This window comes from Pseudophryne corroboree, chromosome 9, assembly GCF_028390025.1.
Source record: "Pseudophryne corroboree isolate aPseCor3 chromosome 9, aPseCor3.hap2, whole genome shotgun sequence".
NCBI lineage: Eukaryota > Metazoa > Chordata > Amphibia > Anura > Myobatrachidae > Pseudophryne > Pseudophryne corroboree.
The window spans coordinates 227,588,851-227,612,691 of NC_086452.1; the positions used below are offsets into that span (position 1 = coordinate 227,588,851).

The following is a 23,841-nucleotide window of genomic DNA, read 5'->3' on the forward strand; positions in this document are numbered from 1 at the left end:
GGGTACATACTTGTTCTAATTCTCATCCAATCTGACCTCTGACCTACCAGTTGGTCAGACAATGGTACAGTGTGTATGCTCACATGACCTCTGGTTTATCCAATCCTGGTCAATTGATCTGGTAAATGGATTTTTAAACCTCCTGAAATTTCAGGAGACCCAATCGCCAATCACCAGACAAATATAGTAGTGTGTACGCTCCAGTGACTGGTTTGTCCAGTTCTTCTCCCTAGTAATTCCTTACAGACCAGCAGGTCTACAGGTCTAACAAAGATTGGTAGAATGCGTACGGTGAAACAATATTTTCAGCAAATTCAATTCAGAGATCTGAAGCAAAATAGGATGGGTACGCATTGACCGGCTGTTGTATCTGCGACCTTGGTCTCCAGTAAGATATTGTCAAGAGTCTGGTCGTGAGTTGGATCCCCGGAGGGCTGGATGAGTATATACCCAGCTTTTTAGGTGTAGGTTCCCTCCTTCCAGGACACTGGTTTGCATGTGGTATTACTATTTGTACATATCATTTGAGCGTAATCTAATGTAAACAGTTCAAAATGTTAAGCCTTTCACTATTTTGTAACTATATAACCATGTATGTAATGTCCAATTACAACCTTCTTAAACACATAATTTATTAAGACTGGATGAATCACTCAGATTATGTGAGTGGTCAGAATGGTCATTTTATCTAATTTCATTACCCGTTACATATTAAGAAACAGTTGTTGGTTTATTAGCACAAGGCTTCCCATTATCTAAGGTTGTGTATAAGAGCCCTCTCTCTTAAATTTATCTATTAAGTTCAACTAATCTGTAGTGTCTTAAGGGGGGTACACACGGAGCGATAATCTAAGCAATCTGACTAGATTGCTTAGATTTTCAGCAAGATCGCTCCGTTTGTAGCCCTAACAGCGATAGTGATGCGCAGGCCCGCGCATCGCTATCGCTGGTGCTAGATTGGCCTGCCGTGCAGGCCAATCTAGCGGGTTGCTCACTTCACCCGCTGGTGCTGAGCGGGTCGCTCACTTCACCTGCTGTGCTGAGCAGTTCGCTCAGCACACATCTCTCCCGCATCGGCCCGTCTATATGGGCCTTTAAACTAGGTGTACACTGCCCATAAAATGCCTGTCAGAGTGACAGGCATTTTATCTGGCAGCCTGGTACTCTGCAGTTATCCTGCCCATACACTGTGCGGTATCTCACAGTGTATGTGACACATTATCTGGGTTCCTCCCCCGGGTAGGAGACATTCCTCTGCCCTTACCTGTGAAGGAACAGGGGAAATGTATGTCTGTCGGCTGCTGCAGTACATACACTGCCTGATGCGGCCGTCTTTCAGCTTAGAAACGATCTAATCATATAGACATGCTGGATGATCCGGCATTCCTGACTGTTCTATACTTTCGGATCGGTCTACTTACTACTCTGTGCAACTGTCGATCGATTATCTGGGCGATCTGCCGATATCAGGCGGATGGACAGATCATTTTATAGTGTATGCCCAACTTTACATACAATCTGCTTTCCCGAAATCACACTAAAGTCTACCATTCCATGTGTTTATAATTATTGTGATTATTATAATTGAAACTGAAGGATCTGTATGTAGGTGTGTCGTTACTTTATAGTCCTTTGTGTCCCCCCCCCCCCCCCCCCCCTACCTTTGTTGTGTTAGAAATCCAGTAGATTAACAAGGAGGTGCCTACAAGATCATGAAAGGCAGGTTACAGGTAGTCTAAAATAAAGACAAATGATATGTAACTTTTCTGCATTTAATAGCAGGTGACAGCTAGGTTATATGAACAATCTGCAATGATCAATCCAAAAACATATATCATGTCAGAAAAGCTGCAATGTACAACAAGAGTTTTTACAAACTAAAGAACTGACTTTTTTTTATTTTATATATGTTTTGATCACCCACAGAAAATGTCCCGGAGGAACTTCAAGAACCTTTCTACACCGATCAGTATGACCAGGAGCACATAAAGCCACCAGTGGTGAACCTGTTGCTTTCTGCAGACCTGTTCTGCCGAGCAGGGAGCCTCATTCTTAAGAGTGACACCGCCAAACCTCTTCTTGGGCATGATGCTGTCATTCAGGCCTTGGCACAGCGTGGCCTCTATGTGACTGACCGTGAAAAGCTGGTGACTGAGAGGGACCTTAGAAAGAAGCCTATTCAAATGGTAAGAGCCCTAGATAGTGGCTGATTGCATCTTAAGTGAATTTCATAAACATTGGGTAATAAAGTGATCTGAAACTGGATATTGTATATTGGGGACAATCAACAATACAATTTGCTGCTGTCATAAAATATATATATATATATATATATTATACACACAGTATATATAGTTACAATTGTCTCAGGCTTTTGTTCCCCCCCCCCCGCCCCCCCCATTTTGCCTTTTACAATTATTTCTAATGGTGCTCATACACTTGTGAGATAATCGGTGCTAACCTTCGATTTTGACCTCATCTGTGAGAGAAATCGAAGGATTATATGCACATTTTAGGTACCTTGATGTGCGGGCACGCCGCTCGAATGTCGCGTCTCAAAATATTATGTGCTGCACTTAATATCTCTCGCATCGCAGTGCGATCGCATGTGGTTTTAAAACCACATGCTATATATCGCAGTGCGATGGGCACCTGCCAGGAGCGGGCAGAGGCTGCTCCCACTCGGCAGTGACATGCCGATCACGTGATTACCATGCGATCTATAACATGATCGCATGGTAATCACTTTTGCAGTTCAGATGCGATGTCGCGGGGCATCGCACAAGTGTATGGGCGCCATTATCTACTTGCTTGAAGTTTTATTCCCTGTTTACTTGAATAGTGAGCTTATATTATTGTGTTTGCCAGTCTAGTTGCAGAATAATTTTCTAATTACAATTTCAAGAACACTAAAAATGGTGCAACCAAAATACGGCTGAAGAACTACATGAGGTATAGCCCTTTATGTTGTAACAGTAGTTAATAGTAATAACGATAGTTAAAAATGCCAATACAATAGACACACAAGGGTAAATTTACTAACATGGGAGTTCTGTTTAAGATGAGATGTTGCCCCTAACAACCAATTAGATTCTGCTTCTCATTTATTTAGAATCTGATTAGTTGCTATGGGCAACATCCCATCTTAAATAGAACTTCCATCTTAGTAAATATCTTGGGTGACAGGGAAATGCATTGTATTCTCTAGTAATGATGGACAGCAGTTTCAATAATGGACCATTTGTTATGTTGTAACGTATTGTTTGAGCATCAGATGCTGTGTTGGATTAAGCTGGTTTTTACACTGCAACAATATCAAAGCCTAATAAAGGAGTTCATTATTTTAGTTGACAGTCTCTGTCATTGAGGATGTTGCAAGAATAATTGTTCTCTTTATTTCGTGTTGTGCAAAAGACACTTTTCTTTTAGGATGTATTACAGCTAGACTTAAAGTGGAACCTTCATATTTTTTTTCTCTAACATCGTACAGCTAATACCCCCTTTTCCACTACCTTTTTTCCAAGTGGAAACGGCATCCCCGGCAAATTCCCGGATCAAGTGAATCCTACCCGGGTATCTTGCCGGGTTGAACACGTGTTCAACCCGGTAAGCTGTGTAGTGTGAACGGAAGCCGCGTTGAGGCGACACGGCTCCCATTCACAGTGAATGGAGATGCGGCGCTGGGAGATCATGTGATCTCCCAGCGCCGCCACTGCCGCGTCACTAGCAGCGTCACCAACCCGGCAATATGCCGGGTTGGTGAGCGCTGTGGGAAAGGGGGCTGTAGCACGGGTCGCAGCTGTGTCAGGCTCCCGGCTGCGACCCGTGCTACAGGTGGAAAAGGGGTATTAGACTACTATGTACAGGGCTTCCCATAAGTAAGGACAGGTCTTGGCAACGAGCACAAAATTGAGCACCGCTCAGGAGAAAGTCGCTTTCAAACACCACACGGACTGGCATCTATATGAAGCGCCTGCTGCTTATTCTGCACTAGAAGCCAGCCTAGCTGGGGGAGAGAAGTGGCTCAGGTGGACTGGAATATTTCCGGATAACTCATCTCCCCCTCCCAGTGCCAAAAAAAAATCATGTTTTCGCATGAAAATACACAGGATTCAGGGAAATGGGACGGTCATCAGGGATTTTAATCCTGCCCATCATGAATTTGATAATTGCTGTGTTACTACAAATATCAACATCCAGCTGGGATACCTGGCGATGGAAAAGTGGTCCACATTGATGCAGACGGTTAAAACTTGTTGATCTTGTCATTAACCTATAGGCATAGAATTGCACTGATGTAACCTTGTAACCCTCAATGACCTGAAAATTGTATCCATCTTCTTCATGCCAACCCAGCAATGGATATTGCAGTGCATCATATGTTCTGTTAGTTTCTGCGATTGAATGACATCCCCTAGATCTTTTTGGGAGTACGATGTCTCTTCTTTGACACTCCTGGCCAACAGTAATGATTGCTACCTCATTGGTCATTGGGGTATTGCATCGACCTTAATGTTCACCAGCAGGTGTCCTGTCAGCGTGGATGATCACTGCAATATCATCTGATGGCATGTTTTGTAAGGCACTCTTAAAGCTCTTGCTGTAATTATTGGTAGCAAGCAACATGTCCTGCAACTGAATGACTGTGTGAAAATCAAAGCCAGGAATATTTTCACATGGTCTCTTTGCTTCCTGGTTTCTATCTCCTGTTAAGTAAATTTGAATTAAATTATGATTCTCTTTGGGAAGTGGCATCAGTGCTCCTACTCGATGGTAGACCTGACCTTGAACTTTGAATTTTAAATTTCCATATGTCTGTGTTACACCATCCACTGCACTTGTTGCTCCAAATGATGTCATTTGGGGAGAAGAGTTATTTTTTTGAATGTCTCACCAAAACACTGATTTATTTTGTGTTCCAGCAACCAGAGGCTGCTGGTGGGTCCAAGAATGGTGGGAGTTTCACCTTGCCCCCACAACAACACATACCACAAGCTCCTCTGCCCTATGTCTTAGCACTGCAGTGCATATACAGTATTGCCTGTACGTCTTCCCAATTTGTACCTTTGGGTGCTTCCCATACTGGATATTTGCATCATAGTGAAATGCAGCATGTTTTAAACCTTGCAATGGTTTTAATGTGAGAAATGCAGTTCTTGCAGCATTGGCAGATTGTCAAATGTGTGTTGCTGCAGGACACTCCATGGCAGTTTGTACAGCATTGGCTGACTGGTAGGGTTGTCTTGCAGCTGCCGACTCCATGCCCTTTTGGCTGCATGTCTAGCAGCATCGGCTGACTGATGTGTTTGTCTTACAGCTGGGAACTCCATGGCCCTGTGTTACGCCATGAGGGTTGGGTTTGGCTTGGGGAGGCATTTGCTGAGCTGACTGAGAGGTAATGTGAATAATTGAAGGAGGCTTTAACCGGGCTTTGTGCATGGAACTTGGAACTGGCAAGTATTGAAGATATATACTTAGAAGATTCGTTGGTGTTTTAGCAGTGATAAGCCCAAAGGCAGAATAACATGAGTAACAACTTTATTAAACTGTTATGCACACCAGTGCCAGCAGGAATGTACTGGTGTCTGAACGGAGAGGGATGCAAAACAAATGAACTCACAGACAGACTGGGGAATATGACATTACATACATAGAAGGTGATAGGGTAACAAAATAAACACAAAGTGAACAGAGAAGCCCAAAGGCTAAGAAACTGGGTGTCTCCCTAGTATTAGGAATGCTCAGATGGAAAGAAGCGAGATGTTGTGATTTAATACGTAGAGAACCCGAAATGCTGTTGCTAAGGGCAACAGCAAAACCCTAAAGGGTTACCAACGGGTGTGGCAGTAAACTCCTTGGTCAGAGATGGAATAATAGACACAAGGAGAGTCTCCACAATCCTAGTCCTCACTTGCAGTGCACTGGTTCAGCTTACTGCCACTAAACTGACACCTGAACACCTTGCACAGTGAGAAAGGATTTTGGCAGGCAAGTCTGAGAATACAGCCGCAAACTTGCTAGGTTCACAGAGTAGCAAAAGAACCCCAGCAGGTTAAACGACTGACTCCAGTCTTACTGCTAGGTCTGGATTGGCAGAGTGTAATACCAAATCCCAAGGCCTATTTGCAGTAAGCAACAAACAAATACAAAGTTTACACAGTACTAGCTAGCTTTCAGGAACTGACTAACCAACAAAGATTCAGCAGCATCTGCTTAACCTGAGAAGAGGGTTTATATAGCAGGTGCTGTCCACGCCCCACTCAGACCTCACAGACTGTGAGCACAAAAACCAGCACCGGATCCCCTGCCGTGCACAGAGCCTGTAACCACTGCACAGCAAAAGACCCGAACCGGAGTATCAGCTACGCTCAGGTTACTCCGCTAGCACTTGTCTCCCGGTTGCCATGACGACGTGGCAGCACAGAGCAGGAGACCCTAACATAAACAGGAACTGTGGATCACTGCTGGTTCGGAATAATGAGTTAATTGGAAACGGAGTGGTAACCATAAGAGCGCCGTTATGTTGGCGGAACTGGAACCGGAATTTTGACCGGACTGGAACCGGAATGGACTGAAGTGCTGACTGGGCTGGATCCAGAATGTTGACATGGTGTCCTGAGAGATGCAGATGCAAATGCAGAAATATTTGGAACTTAGAAATCACCAGACTGGAAATAGATCAGAGCAAAGTCACTAGACTGTAGGAGTTCAGCACAGAGCTGTACTTCCTGAGAAGAGACTGTTGTACTGGCGATTTCAGGTCAGTAGGAAATCCCCTTTATAGCATAGAGTGTTCAGTGATTGGATGCTATAATCGGCTGTTGGAAGGAGCTCGTGGATTGGACAATGGAGGATCAGCTAACAGAATCCAAGATGGCAGCACCCAGGTCCGGATTTGGAGGGGACTCTGGACTAGGCCCAAACACCAGGAAGCAGACATCGTGGAGGACAATGCTGAGACAGTGGGCAGTGGCAGCAAGTGATGTGCAGTGTTATTCACAGAGACAGAGGCAGCTGCTGGGAACCTCATGTGGACACAATGAACAAAGGGGCAGATGTATTAAGCCTGGAGACAGCATAAGGAAGTGATAAACCAGTGATAAGTGGAAGGTGATAAACGCAACAGCCAATCAGCTCCTAATTGTTGATTTTCATATTGGAGCTGATTGGCTGGTGCATTTATCACCTTGCACTTATCACTGGTTCACCACTTCCTTATGTCTTCTCCCTGTTAATACATCTGCCCCACAGAGACCAGATGCTGGGCAGATGATCCTGCTGATTATTTACACAGAGGAATTCCTACTCAGGTGGCTTAATCAGGAGTAAGTAACACAGACTTCAGTATGTATGCTGAAGGCAAGCAGGTCAGGATGTACTTGGATCTGGTGTGCTGGCTGAAACCCAGCATAAAGGATAGACTGAACTGCAGGAGAGATGGCAGAGGTAAGTCACAGAACATGAGAAATGTAGTCAGGATTGTGACACCCTGGATGCTGCATGTCTAGCAGCATCAAGCTTTTCATTCAGTGATTCTCTCGAGTGGCTCCTTGTCTCTCTTGATGAGTTGACAAGCGTGCTTGTACTTCCTCTGAAGTCTCCAAGTCTTGTCTCTTTTACTTCTAGATACTGAGGAGTTGCGTCTCAGATTGGATAGTTTTGTTGGCATGACTTTTCTGAACCTTAGGGCCTAATTCAGACTGGAACGCCCCAGCGGCAGCATTCACAGTCTAAAGCCCTGTGCTGTGTGTGCACGCGCAACAGCCGCACTGCGCATACGCACACGTGAGATGCGAAGGCATCTCACTGGTGTGATCGCCTCTGCCTCACTGGTGTGATCGCCTCTGCCTGATTGACAGGCAGAGGCAGTCGGGGGCATGTCGGGGGGGGGGGCGCAGTCCGGACAATGCAGGCGTGTCCAGATTGTTTGTGGGGAGGGCCGCGGTAGCTGTGTGATGTCACATGCAGCCACTGTGGCCAAGAACATGACGGCTAGCCGCCTGCCTTCACAACTAGGCTGCATTGGCAAGGAGCTACTCTGCAGGTGCTCGTTGGTGGGGGTGGGGTGGCTAGCCCTGTGCTGGGCATCCCTCCACATGTCAGAGATTTTGATTGTAGATGTGTGTTTTTTTGCACATCTACAATCAGCTCTGAATCACCCCCTTAGTCTGTTGTTGTAATTAAACAATGAATGGACCATGCCATAGCTTCATAGATGTCAGGTCACGTCTCCTCTGAGGAGGGAAGCCGCCCTGAGAGGAAAAAGAGTGCCCTTGTGGACACTGAAGAGTGTGAGGCTCACCCACAGAGACCTTTACAGTTAATAAAAAGGTTAGCCCTTCCTTAGAAAGTCCACACACTGGGGTAAATTTACTAAGATGGGAGTGCTATTTAAGATGGGATGTTGCCCATAGCAACCAATCAGAGTCCAGGTATTATATTCTAGAAGGTACTAGATAAATGAGAAGTGGAATCTTATTGCTTGCTATGGGAAACTTCCCATCTTAAATAGAACTCCCATCTTAGTAAATTTACCCCACTGTTGGGGAAATGTAATAGGGTGTGAGAATTTTGGTAAAATTCTCCAGTTTTTTTTTTTTAAAGTGGCAATCATTTACATGGCAAAACCAGGTTGATTTTGCCATGTAAATGATAACCACTTTAAAAAAACAGGAGAATTTGACCAAAAACTCTCATTTTCTGATTCTCACACCCTATTACATTTCCCCCTGTATGTTACCCTGCTTCCTTTCTGTGTGTGATTTCCCTGCCTCTCCCTAGAATAGAGAAATATCCTGAACCAGTCTTATATTAAGCAAACTGGAAATCAGCCTATGAACATAATATTAGAATCTAAATTTTATGTTCATATGCTGGTTTTCACAGTATGCTTTTTCTCAGGTACATGATACTACTATTGTTATGAAATTATATATAATATCTAGTGAAGGTCGCACTCACATCCTCAAAAAACAACTACTGGGGTGTCCACTCCAATGTCAGAGCATTGTAATTATAGAGAAAAGATAGAGGCACTCTCCAGGTTTTACAAACATGCAAAAAAGAGTTCTTCATTTATATATGATATACGTTACATAATCCACTTGAATAGTGTCCTCAAGCGCTTTCGTGTTACATTCGTGTTACAAATAAAGCTTACTTTAGACAGCAATGTAGTCCCGCCGCTGGACTGGAGGGGCCGCGGGTGTGAACCCGCCGGGGATTATGCGGCGGGACTACATTGCTGTCTAAAGTAAGCTTTATTTGTAACACGAATGTGCTCTACACTATTCCTTTCTATGTCTATTAGCATAGGCTGTAGCCTAGGATGTTTATTAGTGTATGACAAGTGTATGTATTGATATGAGGTCACAAAGGGGTGTTTTTGGCGCCAATTTCAATTGTGTATAGGTGTATATAGAGCCAGTCAGGCATGGCCTACTTTACTGCTGGTGCCTGGGTTGATCTGCTGTTTGGTTTAATCACCTGATGTGTAGTTGCTTTATATAGCCTCCTGAGGAAGAGCCGCTGAGTGCCGAAAGCGTTTGAGGATACTATTCAAGTGGATTATGTAACGTATATCATAATAAATGAAGAACTCTTTTTTGCATGTTTGTAAAACCTGGAGAGTGCCTCTATCATATATATATATATATATATATATATATATATTACAATATAATATAATATAGATTTTTTAATTGTATTTTTTAAAGCAAGAGGAGAAGGCATTATTATCATTAATACAAGGAAACAAGTCTCCTGCTAGGTCCAGATTGACAGACTTTCATCTTGGTTCAGTTTTGAAAGTTATCACATCCAATAACATTTCTCCTGAAATTGGAAAGTTGGTGACAGCAAAGAGATGTCAAGTATCGGGAAGAAAACATTAAAGACTACTGGGGTCATTCAGACCTGATCGCTCGCTAGCGTTTTTGCAGAGCTGCTATCAGGTCAGAGCTGCGCAGGCGCATCGCACGGGTACAAAGCGGATCGTTGCTGTGCGATGGGTTTTACAAAGAATCCATTCGCACAGCCGATCTCAAGAATATTGACAGGAAGAGGGCGTTTGTGGGTGACAACTGACCGTTTTCAGGGAGTGGTTGGAAAAACGCAGGCATGTCCAAGCGTTTGCAGGGCGGGTGTCTGACATCAATTCCGGACCCCAAACAGGCTGAAGTGATCGCAGCGGCTGAGCAAGTTCTGGGCAACTCAGAAACTGCACAAAGTTTTTTTGTATTGCTCGGTTGCACATGTGATCGCACACTTGCACAGCTAACGTACACTCCCGGTGGGCAGTGACTATGCGAACGCAGGACTGCAAAAACCAGTTAGCGAGCGATCAGGTCTGAATGACCCCCGTAGACTTTGATTATTCGGCCCAGTTGGGATTTTGAGTTTGATATGCCTGGTTTAGGAGTATGCAGTCATATAGTCTGAACATGTCTGCCCTCCTTTGTGTGTAAATAACTGGTCTACTGTAAGAGGTTAGTAGGCTGGGAACATCTGTTAAATAATATTAGATAACATGTAAAAATTGAAGATCAGTGGTTTGTGTAATAAGTATGAGGTTGCCATGGAAACTTGTACTGATTGACTGCGCAGCATGACGTCTGCAAGCTAAGAGTTATTGTATGTATTGGTTTATTAATGTTTTTTGTTGGCAATGACCTGGAAATGTGTTTTTATACTATTCAGTGGTTGTGTTAGAATAGCAGCAAAATAACTACAATATTGCAAGTAGCTCCTATTAGGCTGCAGTTTTTTGCAATATCTTTTTATTTTCTACTTACTGTGATGAGGACATCTCTACATGTAAACCTGGACTTCAAAGTTAACAAAAACTTGTTGAGAAACTTGTTGAAACTTGTGCTAACAAGTCTTGTAAACATAACAAAAAAACTTTTGGGGGTATATGCAATTGCGGTCGAATTCCGGCTGGAATTCGACCGTTTTTGGATTCGACACAATTTGACAGTCGAATCCCGGCCGCCGGGACCCGAATTCGACATATTCAATAAAAAATGGATTCGACAGCCCCGATGTCGAAAAACGGACCAATTGACGATAGTGTGCGTCCTGGATTCAACTTCATGGACGGCACAAAAGTGTTCAAAAAACCCTGAAAAAAAATTGTGTGGGGTCCCCCCTCCCAAGCATTACCAGCCTTGTGCTCTTTGAGCCGGTCCTGTTTGTAAAAATACGGGGGGGGGGGGGGAATGGCAGGGGATCCCCCGTATTTTAACAACCAGCACTGGGCTCTGGTGCCAAAAATACGAGGGACAAAACACGTAGGGGTCCCCTGTATTTTTAACACTAGCTCCGGGCTCCACTAGCTAGAGAGATAATGCCACAGCCGGGGGACACTTTTATATAGGTCCCTGCGGCCGTGGCATTAAATCCCCAAATAGTCACCCCTGGCCGGGGTACCCTGGAGGAGTGGTGACCCCTTAAATCAAGGGGTCCTCCCCTCCAGCCACCCAAGGGCCAGGGGTGAAGCCCGAGACTGTCCCCCCCCCCCCCCCCCCCCCATCCAAGGGCGGCGGATGGGAGGCTGATAGCCAAGTCTCAAAAAAAAGAATATTGTTTTTTTTGTAGCAGAACTACAAGTCCCAGCAAGCCTCCCCCGCAAGCTGGTACTTGGAGAACCACAAGTACCAGCATGCCAGGGGAAAACGGGCCCGCTGGTACCTGTAGTAATACTACAAAAAAAATACCCAAATAAAAACAGTACACACACACCGTGACAGTATAACTTTATTACATACATGCACACCGACATACATACATACATACTTACCTATGTTGACACGAGGCTCGGTTCCCTTCTCCACGTAGAATCCACGGGGTACCTGTAAATAAAATTATACTCCCAACAATCCGGGGTAGATCGGTCCTCTTCAGAGTTTGTAATCCACGTACTTGGCAAAATAAAAAACGGAAACCACGGACCACGCACTGAAAGGGGTCCCATGTTTACACATGGGACCCCTTTCCCCGACTGCCGGGACCCCCCGTGACTGCTGTCAAAGAGGGTCCCTTGAGCCAATCAGGGAGCGCCACATCGTGGCACTCTCCTGATTGGCTGTGCGCGTCTGAGCTGTCAGGCGGCGCATAGCGCTTAGGCGCTCCATTATATTCAATGGTGGGAACTTTGAGGTCAGCGGTTGACCTCGAGGTTACTCGCGGTCAACCGCTGACTGCAAAGTTACCACCATTGAATATAAGGGAGCGCCTATGCGCTCCATTGTATCTCGAGTGCGCCGCCTGACAGCTCAGACGCGCACAGCCGATCAGGAGAGTGCCACGATGTGGCGCTCCCTGATTAGCTCAAGGGACCCTCTTTGACAGCAGTCACGGGGGGTCCCGGCAGTCGGGGGAAAGGGGTCCAATGTGTAAACATGGGACCCCTTTCAGTGCGTGGTCCGTGTTTTGCGTTTTTTTATTTTACCAAGTACGTGGATTACAAACTCTGAAGAGGACCGATCTACATAGGATTGTTGTGAGTATAATTTTATTTACAAGTACCCCGTGGATTCTACGTGGACAAGGGGACTGAGCCTCGTGTCAACATAGGTAAGTATGTGTGTATGTCGGTGTGCATGTATGTAATAAAGTTATACTGTCAGGGTGTGTGTGTGTGTGTGTGTGTGTGTGTGTGTGTACTGTTTTTATTTGGGTATTTTTTGTAGTAGAACTACAGGTACCAGCGGGTCCGTTTCCCCCCCGCATGCTGGTACTTGTGGTTCTCCAAGTACCAGCTTGCGGGGGAGGTTTGCTGGGACTTGTAGTTCTGCTACAAAAAACAATATTCTTTTTTTTTAGACTTGGCTATCAGCCTCCCATCCGCCGCCCTTGGATGGGGGGGGGGGGGGGGCAGCCTCGGGCATCACCGCTGGCCCTTGGGTGGCTGGAGGGGGGGACCCCTTGATTTAAGGGGTCCCCACTCCTCCGGGGTACCCTGGCCAGGGGTGACTAGTTGGGGATTAAATGCCACGGCCGCAGGGACCGGTATAAAATTGACCCCCGGCTGTGGCATTGTCTCTCTAGCTAGTGGAGCCCGGTGCTGGTGTTTAAAATACGGGGGACCCCTACGTCTTTTGTCCCCCGTATTTTTGGCACCAGGACCGGACGCAGAGCCCGGTGCTGGTTGTTAAAATACGGGGGATCCCCTGTCATTTTCTTCCCCCGTATATTTGCAACCAGGACCGGCTCAAAGAGCCCGAGGCTGGTTATGCTTAGGAGGGGGGACCCCACGCAATTTTTTTTTTCAGGAATTTTAACCTATTCCCACCCCTTCCCACTGAAAAACATGCACTGATCTCTCCTATATTTTTTTTAGTCAGTAAAAAAAATAAAAAATATTCTTTTAAAAAATCTATTAAATAATACTTGTGGCTCCTAAATAGACAAACCAAGTAGATAATCCCTTCTAATATAAATAGATATGCTATTAGCAATCAAAAAAACACACAAAAAAGCATGTTTTTAAAATTTTTTATTAGATCACGACAGCAAAATGAGGCGGAATGAAATTAAGGAAATGACTGTCGAAAAGCACTGTTGTCGAATCGACATTCTTCAATTGAATATACTTTTGTTGAAAAGCCGCATTTTTACCATTGCAGACATGTCGAATTTGAGAAATGTCGAATTGCCAAAAGTCGAATCTGAAACGGCAGGTTTTTTGTCGAAAAGTACTGTTTTTGTATATTCTTCTATTTTAATTTTTTTTGTTATTAGAAATTATGGATCCTAACCAAAGAAGTTCCCTACACGAACTGTCAGCCTACAGAGATTTATTTCTTCCAGTTCCCTGGCCCATTTGCATGACCCTGAACACAGATTAGAGATGTAATACTATGGCCCCTCTTATACATGGTTACCATAATGACCTTAGATGCTGTGCTTTGGTCCTCTCGGTGACAGCATTCGAGCCATCTGGATTCCTACTAGTGTGAGCACAGCTTGTCCCTACCACCCACTGCGCTACCCATATACCCAGTGTGTCTCCAGGACTACAAACGTAACTATCCTATACATCCTGTTCACAAGCAGATCTTGTGTATATGAGGAAAATGAAAGATTATCTGGAAATACAGTGAAAGCTTGTGCATAGTATAAGGCAGTGGTTCTCAAACTGTGTGTCGTGGCACCCCAGGGTGCCTCGAGACACTTGCAGGGGTGCCTTGGGCAATTCAAATTATTTATTGTTAATATAATAGATAAAATCAGTGCTGGTGGCTGCCAATCAAAGCAAATCTTGTCCCTCGTCACATAATTGAACCTAAGAATGATATAGAAATACAATTTACTTAATTTAAGATTTTTTTTTTCTTCTTAATTTCTCAATAAGAAACTTTTTGGCCTAGGGGTGCAGTGAATAAAAATCTGTTGCTCTAGGGCGCCGTGATTCAAAAAAGTCTGGGAACCACTGGCATAAGGTACTTTTAATAAGCACAGAGGTTATGTCCCTGACTGGATATATCTTTGTCTTATCTCCCTACCTAGCCTGTTTCATAAAAATTCTCAGGTAACAAAAAAAATAAAGACTTGTAAAAGATTAAGGCGCTGATTTAGGGAGTGATATTCTTGTAACTAATCTTAAATTGTGCTCCAACCAATCAGCTCTTGTCATTTTTCAAACACATGACAGTAGCTGATTGGTTGGAGAACCATTTCAGATTAGTAACGAGTGATACATTTTATAGTGTGCCCAACATGGCTGCCTCACCGGGTACGCTCATGGATGGGATGAAATATACATGGCTATTATGTTAGGACCCTATCTAATTTTGTATCATCTCTTCTAGGCATAGGTAATACTATGTAGTGCGCTCAATGGCTGCCTTGTCTGGTACCTTTTGTACTGTGGAATATACAATCACTTGGAAGTTATTTCCCAAAATGACTTCACCAACCATGCATTAGGCTTATTGTGCTCTCTAGGTTTTCTTTTTTTGTGATGTTTTTCTACTTTCTGTAAAAGTAAATCCTTTGTTAAATTTACTGTGTGTTTTATGGGCCTGATTCAGGTTGGATCGCAATAGGCGATACAGCAGCAAAAATTACTAAAAGGATGCGGGTGCATGTTCAGGGCCTATCCTGCGCCCACAGAAAATGCAAACGCCTCTTCCTGTCAATCAGGCAGAGGCGTTCATGGGGTGGGGGGGCGGCAACGCTCAGTTTCCTAGGTGGAGGCGGGGGAAATGGGGGCGGCGTCATCCAAATGGAAGGCGTGGTGTGGGCGTGATCGTGGCAGCTGCGTGACATCACACGCAACCACCGCGAACACGACTTTCTCTTACGTTTTAGAGGATGCTGGGGTCCACATTAGTACCATGAGGTATAGACGGGTCCCTTGGGAGTCATGGGCACTTTAAGAGTTTAATAAAGTGGGCTGCCTCCTCCCTCTATGCCCCTCCTACCAGACTCCGTTTAGAAAATGTGCCTGGTGGAGCCGATCACAGCTAGGGGAGCTCCTAGGAGTTCTTTTAGTTTTATTATTTTATTAAAGAGTTAGGCATAGGGAGGCAACAGCCTCCCTGCTTCGTGGGACTTAGGGGGGGGGGGGAGTAGGATCCAACCCTCTGAGGTTAATGGCCCCTATCTCCGCTCTCTGGACACTGAGCTCCTGAGGGTGTCAATCGCAAGCACCCGAGGCGACCGCTCGCTCCCGCAGCACAGCCGGCTCCCCCTAACAGAGCCAGAAGACGTCGGTGGTGAGTAGGACGCTGGCTCCCCGACAAGCGGGGAGCCGGTGAAAGAATGGGGGCATCAGGGTGGAAGCGCAGCGCTGATGCTGCGCTCCGGAGGTCTCAGAGGTACTGTTGTGTGGCGCTGTGAGGGGCGCCCTGGGCCAGCGCAATACCCTTACACTGTCACAGAAGCTATCAGGGACACTGTACTGCTGCTAGCAACCATTACCTCAGGCCAGTATAAACTCTAGAAGTGCGGGAAGATGCGCCTTTTAGGGGGCGGAGCTTCTCAGAGCGGATCCAGCACTCATCAGCGCCATTGTCTCCCTGCAGTTCAGACCACAAAGACGCTGACAGGGAGCGCTGACCCTCCACATAACTCCAGCTATCCTGTGCGGTACCAGTGGGTTATAGAAGGTGGGGAGAGTGTTTATTCTTATTAGTGTACTGTGTAGTCTATTAAGGCTACTCAGTCAGCGCCAGGCTTTTATTCTGTAACTGCCTACTGGGGCGCTGTGTGTACTGGCTCCTAACCTCTGTGTCTCTCTGAAGGTTCTTGGGGGGAAAAACTGTGTCTGACATTTTCGTGTGTGTGCGTTTTATATATCTCACATTACTATGTCTAGGGACTCTATATCTTGTGCTGCAGAGTATGTATCTTCTCCAGAAGAGTCTATTCCATGTACACAGGAATGCAATATACTGTCTCAGCCTTCTGAATCTGAACCCCAATGGGTGGCTTCTATTAAGGGACTGATATCCCAGATTTTATCTAGAATTGCTCATTATGAGACTGAAACACAGGTTTTGTCGTATTCTGCTCCCACTACTTCCTCAAAATCCCCTGGTATATGTCCAAAAAAGCGTGCTCTTGCTCAGATAATGCAAGTCGACACGGATAGCGACTCTGATACGGGAGACGGCGATGGGGATATACTGGGGGGGAGGCATCCCTTGCTAAGGGGGTGCAACTCATGATTGAGGCCATTCGGGATGTTTTACACATTGCTGACAAGGTACCTGAACAGGTTGAGGAGGCTTACTTTACAGACAATAAGAAAGCCTTCCTTACATTCCCTGCGTCTAAGGAATTAAACGCATTATTTGAAAAATCCTGGGAAAACCCGGAGAAACAATTCCAAATCCCAAGGAGAGTTCTTGTTGCTTTTCCTTTCTCTGAAGATGATAGGGAATAGTAGTCGCTTCTGTATCTAGATTGTCTAAAAAGTGGTTTTATCTGTACCTGGGTCTACCACGTTAAAAGAGCCGGCAGACCACAAGATTGAGACTACGCTCAAATCCATATACTGTACACTGTTTCAGGTGTGCCGCTACGGCCCACTATTGCTTGTGCATGGATTTCTAAAGCCATAGAAAAGTGGTCAGGCACATTACTAGAGGATTTAGATACTATGGATAGAAGAGACATTGAAATGTTCTTGCGTCACATACAGTATTCTGCAGGTTCATGGTGGAGGCCATGAAGGACCTTGGTCATCTGAATGCACGGACATCTTCCATGGCTGTCTCGGGGGGGGGGGGGGGGGGGGACTCTGGCTGCGTCAATGGTCTGCGAATGCAGAATCCAAGAAGAGTGTGGAGAACCTACCCTTCACAGGTCAGGCTCTGTTTGGGGAAGCTTTGGATGCGTGGATTTCCACGGCAACAACGGGTAAGTCAACCTTTCTTCCCTCAGCCACTCCGACGATGAGGAAATCTTATCCTACGTCTACAATGCAGTCCTTTCGGACCGCAAAGGTTAAAATGTCAAAACCCCCTTCCACTTTCTTCAGAGGTGGTCGGAGAAAATCCAGGAAAACTGCACCAACAGGTTCGCAGGAACAGAAGCCTGGTTCTGTTTCCTCAAAATCCTCAGCATGACTGTGGACCTCCCAGCCTGGAGATCAGTCAGGTCTTGGCGTCATCAGACCTGGACCCCTGGGTACAAGATATTGTGTACCAGGGGTACAGACTGGAGTTTCGTGAACTCCCACCTCACAGATTTTTCAAATCAGGCTTACCAGCTTTGCTGACAGAAAGGGCTATCCTACAGGAAGCCATTCAAAAATTGGAAAAGGCAAATGTAATTGTTCCAGCTCCACCTCATCTGGAAAAGAAGGGTTACTACTCAAACCTCTTTGTGGTACCGAAACCGGATGGTTCAGTCAGACCAATATTGAACCTGAAATCTTTAAACCCCTATTTGAGGGAATTCAAGTTCAAGATGGAGTCTCTGAGAGCGGTGATTTCAGGTCTGGAGGAGGGGGAAGTTCTGGTATCTCTGGATAACAAGGATGCGTACCTCCACATTTCGATTTGGCCACCTCACCAGGCTTATCTCAGATTTGCCCTGTTGGACTGTCACTATCAGTTCCCGTCACTGCCATTTGGCCTATCCACGGCACTGAGGGTGTTAACTAAGGTAATGGCAGAGATGATGCTAATCCTGCGCAAGCAGGCAGTGAACATAATTCCATATCTGGACGATCTGCTGATAAAAGCATCTTCCAGGGAGAAGTTGTTGCAGAACATTGCTCTCACAACTCGACTACTCCGGGATCATGGATGGATCATGAAGCTTACAAAGTCGCATTTGGAGCCGACAAGGAGATTGTTTTTCCTAGGGATGGTCCTCGACACGGAAGTGCAGAGGGTGTTTCTGCCAGTGGAAAAAGTGTTGGTGATACAATCAATGGTCCGGGATGTTTTGAAGCCAGCCCGGGTATCGGTTCATCAGTGCATTCGCCTTCTGGGGATGATTGTTTCCTCCTATGAGGCTCTACAGTACGGAAGTTTTCATGCACGGTCCTTCCAACTGGATCTCCTAGACAAGTGGTCGGGATCTCACCTACACATGCACCAGAGGATATGTCTGTCGCCGAAAGCCAGGATTTCACTCCTCTGGTGGCTACAAATGCTTCACCTTCTCGAGGGGCGCAGGTTCGGGATTCAGAACAGGATCCTTCAAACCACGGATGCAAGTCTCAGAGGTTGGGGCGCGGTCACCCAAGGGAAAAACTTCCAAGGAAAGTGGTCAAGTCTGGAATCCATCCTTCCGATTAAACATTCTGGAACTAAGCCGTGTACAACGGACTTCGGCAGGCTTCACATCTTCTACAAGATCAGGCCATTCAGGTGCAGTCAGACAATGTAACGTCGTTGGCCTACATAAACCGACAAGGTGGAACGAAGAGCAGAGCCGCAATGTCAGAGGTGACAAAAATCCTGCTCTGGGCAGGAAGACGCACGCTGGCGCTGTCGGCGATCTTCTCTCCGGGTGTGGACAACTGGGAAGCGGACTTCCTCAGCAGACACTATCTCCCTCCAGGAGAGTGGGGCCTCCACCCCGAGGTGTTCGCAGAGGTGACAAGTCTTTGGAGCGTACCCCAGGTAGACATGATGGCCTCCCTCCTCAACAAGAAGCTTAGCAGGTACTGTTCCAGGTCGAGAGACCCACAGGCAGTGGCGGTGGACGCACTGGTGAATCCGTGGTTCTTCCAGTTGGTGTATGTGTTCCCTCCATTTCCACTCATCCCAAGGATTCTCAAACTTATAAAAAGAACAAGAGTTCAGGCGATCGTCATTGCTCTGGACTGGCCATGAAAATCTTGGTACGCGGATCTTCTGGAATTACTGCTGGAAGACCAAAGGCCTCTTCCTCTTCGAGAGGACCTTCTGCAACAGGGGCTGTTTTCTTATCAAGACTTACCATGGCTACGTTTGATGGCATGGAGGTTGAACGCCTGATCTTAGCTTGGAAAGGCATTCTGACCAAGGTTATTCCTACCCTGATCCAGGCTAGGTAAGGAGTAACGTCTAAACATTACCATCGCATTTGGAAAAAGTATGTGTCTTGGTGTGAATCCAAGAAGTTTCCTATGGTGGAGTTTCAACTTGGGCGGTTTCTCCTCTTCCTGCAAGCAGGTGTGGATGTGAGCTCCATAAAGGTCCAGATTTCGTCCTTGTCCATTTTCTTTCAGAAACAATTGGCTTCCCTCCCTGAGGTTCAGACTTTTCTGAAAGGGATCTTGCACATCCAGCCTCCCTTTGTGCCTCCTACGGCACCTTGGGATCTTAACGTGGTGTTGCAGTTCCTGCAATCGGATTGGTTCGAGCCTTTACAGGAGGTTGAGGTCAAGTTTCTCACTTGGAAGGTGGTCACACTGTTAGCATTACAATATATTAGACGTGTGTCTGAATTGGGGTCTTTGTCCTGCAAAAGCCCCTACTTGATTTTCCATGAAGATAGTGCTGAGCTCAGGACACGTCAGCAATTCTTCTGAAGGTTGTGTCGGCTTTTCATATCAACCAAACTATTGTGGTGCCAGTGGCTACTGACTCCTCAATTACTTCAAAATCCTTGGATGCTGTAAGGGCTTTGAAGATTTATGTGAAGAGATCTTCTCGTCACAGAAAATCGGACGCTCTGTTTGTCCTTTTATGATCCCAACAAGGTTGGGTGGCCTGCTTCTAAGCAGACGATTTCTCGCTGGATCAGGTTTACTATCCAGCATGCTTATTCTACGGCAGGCTTGCCATGTCCAAAATCTGTTAAGGCCCACTCTACTCGTAAAGTGGGTTCTTCCTGGGTCGCTGCTCGAGCAGCTACTTGGTCAGGGTCGAACACATTTGCTAAGTTCTACAAGTTCGATACCTTGGCCTCTGAGGACCTTCAGTTTGGTCAGTCTGTTCTGCAGGAGCCTCCACGCTCTCCCTCCCGTACTGGGAGCTTTGGAAAGTCCCCATGGTACTAATGTGGACCCCAGCATCCTCTAGGACGTAAGGGAAAATAGGATTTTAATTACCTACCGGTAAATCTTTTTCTCGTAGTCCGTAGAGGATGCTGGGCGCCCGCCCAACGCTTTGTTCTCCTGCAGTTGTTACTTGGTTCGGTACTACCTTGTTACTTGGTTAAGTACTGCATTGTTACTTGGTTAAGTACAGTATTGTTGTTTAGCTGTTGTTGACTCGTTCCAGCTAGTTGGCTTGGTTTGTCTTGTTATGTGTGAGCTGGTGTGAATCTCACCACTATCTGAGTATTTCCTTCTCTCGAAGTATGTCCGTCTCTTCAGGCACAGTTTCTAGACTCAGTCTGGTAGGAGGGGCATAGAGGGAGGAGCCAGCCCACACTATTAAACTCTTTAAGTGCCCATGGCTCCCAAGGGACCCATCTATACCCCACGGTACTAATGTGGACCCCAGCATCCTCTACGGACTACGAGAAAAGGATTTAGGTAATTAAAATCCTATTTTCTGCAATCAAGCAGATATTGCAGTGCAGTTACTATTTCTGCTGGATCAAGAGGAGGGGAGCGGCGGTCAGCATGCTGGGGGCTGCCCATCACACGGCGATCACAAGGATTGCAAATTCTGCTACTTCGCAGAATTTGCTATCCAACCTGAATCCGGCCCTATGTCTGTAAAGCGACTTTGCGTCCTGCTGGAGAAAAGCACAATCTAAATAAAAATTAATATTATTATACTTACTTCAAGAATGTCACCAATTGTAAAATGTTCCCCTACATACGTTACTATAGCCATCAACTGGCATATCATCATAGCTCCACGTGGCACATTTTACGTTAATTTAACATCACATCTACATTAACAGTCTTCCTTATAGTCAAAATAGATCTCCTCTTTTATTAGCTTGTTACAGTATATACATGTTGCCTTCTCTTGCTGAGAGCGTGTGATCTCTGTATATTTGTACATTGGTTAGGTGAAGTGTGAGCTGACATGTTGTTTGCCGCTTTAGAAGCAGGACTGAAATGTCTGTGATCATTGCAGCAGTTTCACACAGGTGGTTCTAAGTGGAAATCCTTTTTGTTTTTACAATTTGGGGGATGGATTGTTTGGCCAACATTTGTTAATGTTTGGTACGACGTTAGGGTGCAAGAATGCCATCAAGAGCGAACAAATTTGAAAATATTGCCATTTTAAAATAGTGCATATGTTTAATGGGGTGGCAATCGATATACCGACTGTCCGGATCCCGGCGCTCAGCATTCCGGCGCCAGGATCACTACAGTTGGGGTACCGACAACTATTCTCCCACTTGGGGTGTCCACGACATTCCTGGAGGGAGAATAAATAGCATAGCGCGCCACCGTGCCCGCAGTGTAGCGAGCCCGCAAGGAGCTCTTTTGCGCTCGGCCAGGCTGCTGGCATCCCGGTGCCGGTATGCTGGTCACCGGATCCCGACAGCAAGGCAGTCATACTACACCCGTTTAATGAGCATTCTCAGTTTAATGTTTTATATGTTGTGGAGACTATAGGGTTGATCCAATTAACCGCAAAGGATGCGAAGTTCCGTTGCCACTGCATTTCAATGCCGGCAGCGGCACTCGATCTTGCACCCTTCACGGGCTGAAATCGACCCCGATTTGCACAAACTTGTCTGGACCTTTATGAGGTTGCGAGTACTTTTGTGCAAAATCGGGCAGCCGTAAAGTGCGGCTGCTGCAGCGATGACTCGCACCCGCGAGATCATTGCTAGTAAGTGGATTGACCCCTGTATGTGAGATTGTTGGGGTATGGGATGATCTTTTAGGTCATGGAGCAAGGGGCAATACTTGACTGTCAACAAATTTGTAATTTTATAAATAAATAAATAAAAACAATATATAGAGAGCTGTATACAGTTGCAAGAAAAAATATGTGAACCCTTTGGAATTTTCTGGATTTGGGCATAAAGTAGTCATTAAATGTGTACTGATCTTCATCTAAGTCACAACAATAGACAAACACAGTCTGCTTAATCTAATACCACACAAACAATTATATGTTCTCATGTTTTTATTGAACACACCATGTAAACATTCACAGTGCAGGGTGGACAAAGTATGTGAACTCTAGGCTAATGATTTCTCCAAGAGCTATTTTGAGTCAGAAGTCAGCCAACCTTGAGTCCAACCAGTGAGATGAGATTGGAGATGTTGGTTAAAGCTGCCCTGCCCAATAAAAAAACACACCAGTTTTGAGTTTGCAATTCTCGAGAAGCATTCTGATGTGAACCATGCCTCGCAGAAAAGAGCTCTCAGAAAACCTACGATTAAGCATTGTTGACTTGCATAAAGCTGAAAGGTTTACAAAAGAATCTCTAAAAGCCTTGATGTTCATCAGTCCACGGTAAGACAAATTGTCTATAAATGGAGAACGTTCAGCACTGTTGCTGCTCTCCCTAGGAGTGGGCATCCTGTAAAGATGACTGCAAGATCACAGCGCAGAATGCTCAATGAGGTGAAGAAGAATCCTAGAATGTCAGCTAAAGACTTACAGAAATCTCTGGCACATGCTAACATCTCTGACAAATCTACCATACGTAAAACACTGAACAGGAATGGAGTTCATTGGAGGATACCACGGAGGAAGCCACTGCTGTCCAAATTTTTTTATTGCTGCACGTTTGAAGTTTGCAAAAGAGCACCTGGATGTTCCACAGCACTACTGATAAAATATTCTTTGGACAGATGAAACCAAAGTTGAGTTGTTTGGAAGGAACACTCAACACTATGTGTGGAGAAAAAAAGGCACAGCACACCAACATAAAAACCTCATCCCAACTGTGAAGTATGGTGAAGGGGGCATCATGGTTTGTAGCTGCTTTGCTGCCTCAGGGCCTGGACAGATTGCTATCATCGACGGAAAAATTAATTCCCAAGTTTATCAAGACATTTTGCAGGAGGACTTAAGGCCATATGTCCACCATTTGAAGCTCAACAGAAGATGAGTGATGCGACAGGACAACGACCCAAAGCACAATAGTAGATGTCACGATCCGGGTATCTGGACGCCATTTCTTACCCATCAGATGCCTCCTAAGGCTGGCTCAGCGCTCCAGGACCGGATCCCATCTGTTATCCTGATGTGTACATTCCTGTATCCTCTCCTGTCTCTCTGAGACGCTGTCACAGTAACGCCTTATTACATCTGGCATGGCGTCTCCCGCGGCCTCCGCCGCCGTCCCTGAGCTTCTGCATGCAGAGTGTCAGAGTGGCGATTACGTCAGCCGCGGCCTCCGCTGTGTCCGCGTGGTTGGATGTGCACTTGTCAGCCTGGCGTCTCCTGTCTCCAGTGGCCGGCGCCGCCATTACTGTTTTCATTACCACATGGATTACAAACCAAACTTCCCTCCAAGTGT

At 45.7% G+C, this 23,841-nt stretch overlaps 1 protein-coding gene across 3 annotated transcripts in view; it reads left to right on the forward strand.

Annotated features, from left to right (window-relative positions):
• The window catches only part of CAMSAP2 (calmodulin regulated spectrin associated protein family member 2), a 286,395-nt gene that overhangs the window by 68,497 nt on the left and 194,057 nt on the right, over nt 1–23,841 (forward strand). For 2 of the 3 annotated variants that reach the window (XM_063940142.1, XM_063940143.1), the window contains exon 2: nt 1,927–2,186. The exons of the other annotated variant lie outside the window; for it this stretch is intronic. In XM_063940142.1, coding sequence (XP_063796212.1) covers nt 1,927–2,186 — 260 coding nt within the window. The remainder of the gene's footprint in view (nt 1–1,926; nt 2,187–23,841) is intronic. 3 annotated transcript variants of the gene reach the window in all.